Genomic DNA, 6,519 nt, shown 5'->3' with positions numbered 1-6,519 from the left:
GTCATTAGTCTACGAAATTTCGAGTTTGTTTGCGTGAAAAGGATTTCGAGCGGTAAAAGTGTTGTTGTTGTTGTTTTATTGTGAAGGTTCATGACTCAGGGGTTAAAGCGTCGAGTTCACAATCACGAGGTAGTGAGTTCGATTCCAGGACCGGGCTGTGTGTTGTGTTCTTGAGCAAGACACTTTATTCCACGTTGTTCCAGTTCACTCAGCTGTAGAAATGAGTTGCAATGCCACCGGTGCCAAGCTGTATCAGCCCCTTTGCCGTTCCCTTGGATAACACTGGTGGCGTGGAGAGGGGAGGGGCGGGGAGGCTGGTATGCATGAAGGCCTCTATGTTGAGTGTGAGGCTGAGTGGGAAGACAAATGGAGGCATAACATCGCCATATCTAACGATCACTCCATATATATATATATATATATATATATATATATATATATACACACACACACACACACATACATACCCTTCCACAGGTACCCTCCACAATTAGAGCTCAGCACTTCTTTATGCAGCTGTCCTCATCCATACGCATCACATTCCCAAACCAGTGCAGTCTCCTCTCTTCTACACACCATCCGATGCCATTTATATCCCGTTTTCCTCTTAAGTCATTTATACTCTGTCATGTATGCACACTGACATACATACCATATATATATATATATATATGGTATACATACCATGTTCAGTCAGGCAGCTTGTATTTAATTACACTGCAAATTCCTGAAGTCAAATGATGATAAAAAAAAAAAAAAAATTAAATTTTCATTATTTATTAAATTTCCACATGATAAGTGAGATTATTCTGACAAACAATTTCTAGTTGTTCAGCGTCCATATTTTAAAACATGGCACGTAATATGAGTGCCTTGATGGATTTAAATGTAACTTTTGTCCAGAGCTGTATTTAAGGAACGATTCCGATACATTCCGGCATTCTGAAGATGCTGAAAGAAAACAGACAAAAAAGTAAAGAAAAAGAGAATTAAAAAAGCAGACATGTTTGGGCAACAATATTCTGAACCTGACATTTTGGGGAATGGAACAAGGTTAGAAGTCATTCACATTGGTTTACCATGGATGCACACTATCAAGGAATGGTAGTCTTGATGCAGAGATATACTATCAAATAGGGAAGGAAAGTGTTACATTTGGAAAGCTTGAAAAGTGAGTATGGGCAAGACAAAAATCAATGTATTGACTGCACTTCTTTATTCCAGTGTGATTTGGACCAGTTACAGGCATCATATGAAAATGCTGGAGAGATGTCATCAAACATGTCTCAGGCATATCTTGGGAGTCAAATGGGGATATTTTTACCAGATACAGAAGTTTTGCACATGACTTGTAGCTCAATTGAACATGTCATCTTGGTCCAAATGAGATAGGCTGGACATGTTATTCGAATGAAAAATGCGCAACTGCCAAAGCATCTTTTTTATGATAAAGTCAACTCTGGTAAGCAACCATAACATAAGATGATTCAGCACTCTGAGCTTAAAAGGGCCTATCGGAAAGGAACAACTGGAACTGAAATCAACAGTGAATATTGGATTTGTGTAAGATTGTGTTCTATTGTCAAAAGTAGGATATGTGAATCATATGAAGTCAGATGAAGATCAAAATGCCCAGGCAAGTAGTAATGTTGAGCCCTAGCCACCTCTTACAACTTGTGTCATATGTCACAAAACTTGTAAGACAATATCGGGACTTAACCCTTTCGATACCAACCCGGTTGAAACCGCCTCTGGCTCTGTAGGCCAAATGTCTTGTTTTCATAAGGTCTGAATTCAAATCTTCTACCAAAACTTAGTCACAATTTATATTCCTAAACTAAGTTATTTTACTAAATTTTTTGTTATGTTTAAAATTAATTGAAAGTAACACAGAACATCTCAAAATAAAAGGGTTAAAAGACGAAAGGATTAAAAGACAAAAACATTCCTTCAGAATCAGATTCCAGAGGGCATAGATGTAGAAGAAACTTGAATAATATCTGTTTCTTATGTTTTCAACCCTGACAGTCAGCAGGTGGTCTTCAAAATCATCTGAGTGCTCATCAACAGAGGGATGGGGTGTGGTGTGCGTGTTGATGGGACAGCTGTCGTCTGTCAATATGAAACAATCATCATATATACATATGTGTATATATGAGTCTAAATACTTGAATATATATATATATGTATGAATATATATATATATATATATATATATATATATATATATATATATATATATATATATGTATATATATGTATGTATGTATATATGTGTGTATGCTTTTCTGTTTGTCCCTACACTTCTTGAGGACAGATGTTGGTTTATTTATCTCCTTGTAACCTAGCAGTTTGGCAAAACAGAATGATAAAATATGTATCAGTACTTAAAAAATAAATCCCGAGGTGGATTGAATCGACTGAACCCTTCAACGCAGTGCTACAGCATGGCCCCAGTCCATGAAGATAGAAGAATTAGACTGTTAGCTCCCTAATGTTTTGTCCCTGGTTGTGCTTTTATCCCTTATGGACCATTCAAAGTATGACCCCTTGCCATACTGCCGAGGGGACAAATACAGAGACACATGACACTGTACAGGCATGTGACGTACGTGACCAAGCTGCATGTCGTTATCTTTTCTCATCTTTCTTTTATCTTTTAATTGTTTCAGCCATTGGACAGTGACCATGCTGGGGCACCATTTTGAAGGGCCTCAGTTGAATAAATCAACCCCAGGACTTATTACCATTGTTTTATTTTTTTTTCAAGTCTGGTATTTATTCTATCATTCTCTTTTTTTACCAAAATGCTAAGTTACAGGGCTGTAACAAAACCAACACTGGTTGGCAAGCAGTGACGGGACAAACAAATGCAATGACACACATACATTCTCTCTACACACACACTCTGTAACATGTGGCTGATGTTACTTTACCTTGGTGAACTGCAGTGTCTTTGGATAGAAACACTTTGGTACTGTGTGTATTGTTGGTGGTATGGAACCATAGTCTGAGGAGGTGGTCATGAATTGAGGGTTTATAGGTTCTTTCCTGCCATAACCTTTCAAGCAGACTGAAAAGACAAATGCCACAAATTTCAGAACTAAATTCCACTGGATTTTAATCATGTAGTTATAGTAGTGTTTTCACACTCCTGTTTATGCAATTGCCAGCCTTTTCCACTCGATAATCTCTACCACTCATACAAGTGTGTGTATTCATCAAATAGTAGTGATTTCTCTAACTTTGAATTTTTTTTAGCCAATCCGATCTTTTTTTTTTCTTACCATTAACTTATGTCTTTTGATTACTAATTCCCCTTCAGCCACCCCAGCCATCTTCTTTCATCCCATCTATCCCTTTATAATTCTTACAAACAATAATCCCCTTCTCTACTCTTCGTATAATTTTTTTATTTCTTGAATTTATATATATATGAAAATATATAAATATATATATACATACATACATTCATATATATATGTGTGTGTGTTTATAAACAGTGTTCTCTTCTAAGCTATTTGCCAGCTTCTTCTGATGAGCATAACACGACTTTGTACCATACATGTCTCGAAATCCACGTCAGTCTATACACAGACTTCATTACATAACATACATGGCTAAGGCGCCAGTAATTTATTATCTGAGGCAACTGTAGAGATAAGACTTCATTACATCATTTACTTATGTACACAACTTCCCAAGTGAATAGCTTCTCTGCACCTACTACAGTTCATCTCTCTGTGTTTATATATATATATTTTTTTTTAATATGTGTCTAATTCTTACCCTAAGGAAATGTTTAACTCGATATTTCAAGATGCAATTTCTAATTTTTAATTTCCTACTTTGTAGGTTACAGAGAATTTTGACAATATGTAAATAAATTGACTTTTATAAGTTAAAACTTTCCTTTTCTCGTTATAATATATATAAGCACTTAGACCCTCTCAAGAAGCCTAGGGGCACATCCATTATCCAAGCCTTGTCTGTTCATCTCTACATAACACTGAATAGATGGAGATACCCGGGGGGGGGGGGAAGATCTCCTTGCCTCTTGGCAGAAATGGCTGTAAGGAACTAGCACCTGCACACCCATTCAGTTTATTGACAATCTACTCATTTCCTCAATTGCTCACCTGTTTCCATAAGCTTATATGCTTCCACACCCTTATTTATGCAATTGCCAGCCTTTTCCACTCAATAATCTCTACCACTCATACAAGTGTGTGTATTTAGCAAATACATTTGAATAAATAGACATACTGCAATGTTTACAGGCTGATGTCTGTCGATTTTATATCCTCTCCGTTTTCTTATTTGCCACATATATATATATATATATATATATATATATTTGTAATAATAACGACAATCCTTGGATGGCATTTATAAAGATTTAATGCATCACTATGCACGTTTCCACAAATCACATATCTCTTACGATCAAAGTCTGTATTCCTGGGATGATGACAGTGTAGTCCGGGGTATTCGTGGGCATCTGGTAGATCATCTTCGTGGATTCACCAGTCCCCATCTTTAGACTGTGGCTGGCATAATGGACTAGGAGCTTTATTTGCATATTCAAAACATTTCCTGTATACAAATTTAAAAGATATATACACACACACACACCCATATACATACACAGGGTTCTTGGATGCCTTCAGCAAAGTTCACTTTTTTGTAAAGCATTCAGAGATGTGGGGTGGGGAGTGGTGTCTGGTTTGAAGATAACTTCTGCACCCCATTTCAACTTCCCCCGTCACTTATGGACCTGAGAACAATGAAGGGCTAAGGGCACTGCCCTTTCTTGTCTCGTTATGGATAAAAAAGCCAACAAAGGCAACGAATGGGGAAAACTATTCATCATCTTCATCCTCCATTTAGACAGCAGACGTTCCTATGATTGCAGACTTTATCTTCTAACAACAGGGTATCCTGATACAAAAACGATCTTTTCTCTCTCTCTCTCTACATATACACACACACACACGTGTATATATGTATGTGTGTGTATATATATATATATACACACATACATATATGTATATATATAAAGATATAGAGATATAGACTGAGGGATAAATATATATATATGTGTGTGTGTGTGTGGTTATATAGGTATATATGTGTGTGTATGTATGCATATATATATATATACATATACACACACACATATATATATATATATATATATATATATATATATAATATGTATATGTATATGTATATATATACATACATAGATATATGTATACATACATGCATACATATATATATATATATATATATAGAGAGAGAGAGAGAGAGAGAGGCAGACATACAGACAGAGTGGAGTGAGAGAGATAGATATATGTGAATGTGCATTTGGTGAGAAATATTCCTATCCTTTCTGCTATAGGCACAAGGCCTGAAATTTTGGGGGAAGAGACTAGTTGATTACATTGACCCCAGTGTTTCACTGGTACTTAATTTATTGACTCTGAAAGGATGAAAAGTAAAGTTGACCTCAGTAGAATTTGAACTCAGAACGTAATGATGGGAGAAATATTGCTAAGAATTTCACTCAGTATGCTAATGAGTCTGCCGTGATAATAATGATGAGATTTTCCAATTTTGGCACAAAGCCAGCAATTTCAGGGCATGAGATAAATTGATTACATTGACCCCAGTGTTCAACTGGTACTTATTTTAGTGACCCTGAAAGGATGAAAGGCTAAGTCAACCTTGGTGGGATTTGAACTCAGAACATCAAGACATATGAAATACTACTCAGCATTTTATCCAGCGTGCTAATGATTCTGCCAGCCTGCAGCCTTAATAATAACAATAATCCTTTCTACTGGAATTTGAACCCAGAACGTAACGACAGACAAAATACTGCTAAGCATTACGCCCAGCACACTAACGATGTTGCCATGAGAACAAGAAGAAAAGATATAAAAGTTACATTTTTATGTTTTTTATGTGTTAAGTGTTTTGGAGCTAAATGAGTATTGTTTTGTAGAAACATTTGGTATGGACCTTGTAAAGGGGAGACAGGAAATATATTTCGAGAAATAAATATAAAATATAATACATACTCTATTCTGGGTAATCATTAAGAAGTATAGAGATTAAAACAACGTACAGTAATTAACCTTGTATTTAAGTACCATATTGATATTAGGGTAAATTAGGAGTGACTGTGTGGTAAGTAGCTTGCTTACCAACCACATGGTCCTGGGTTCAGTCCCACTGCGTGGCACCTTGGGCAAATATCTTCTACTATAGCCTCAGGCCAACCAAAGAGTGGATTTGGTAGACGGAAACTGGAAGAAGCCTGTCGTATATGTGTGTATATATATATATCATCATCATCATCATCATCATCGTTTAACGTCCGCTTTCCATGCTAGCATGGGTTGGACGATTTGACTGAGGACTGGTGAAACCGGATGGCAACACCAGGCTCCAGTCTAATTTGGCAGAGTTTCTACAGCTGGATGCCCTTCCTAACGCCAACCACTCAGATAT

General features: G+C 36.5%; 1 protein-coding gene across 1 annotated transcript in view; it reads right to left on the bottom strand.

Moving 5' to 3' along the window:
* Positions 1–761: 761 nt before the first annotated feature.
* Positions 762–6,519, bottom strand: part of LOC106870890 (piercer of microtubule wall 1 protein) — an 8,729-nt gene continuing 2,971 nt past the window's right edge. The window contains exons 3-4 of the mRNA XM_014917127.2: positions 2,937–3,073; positions 762–951 (exon numbers count right to left, since the gene is read on the bottom strand). Coding sequence (XP_014772613.1) covers positions 883–951; positions 2,937–3,073 — 206 coding nt within the window. The 3' untranslated portion in view covers positions 762–882. The remainder of the gene's footprint in view (positions 952–2,936; positions 3,074–6,519) is intronic.

Source organism: Octopus bimaculoides, chromosome 24 (genome assembly GCF_001194135.2).
Source record: "Octopus bimaculoides isolate UCB-OBI-ISO-001 chromosome 24, ASM119413v2, whole genome shotgun sequence".
Classification (NCBI taxonomy): Eukaryota; Metazoa; Mollusca; class Cephalopoda; order Octopoda; family Octopodidae; genus Octopus; species Octopus bimaculoides.
Note: the sequence above shows the minus strand (reverse complement) of the source record. Positions and strands in the feature narration are given on the sequence as shown.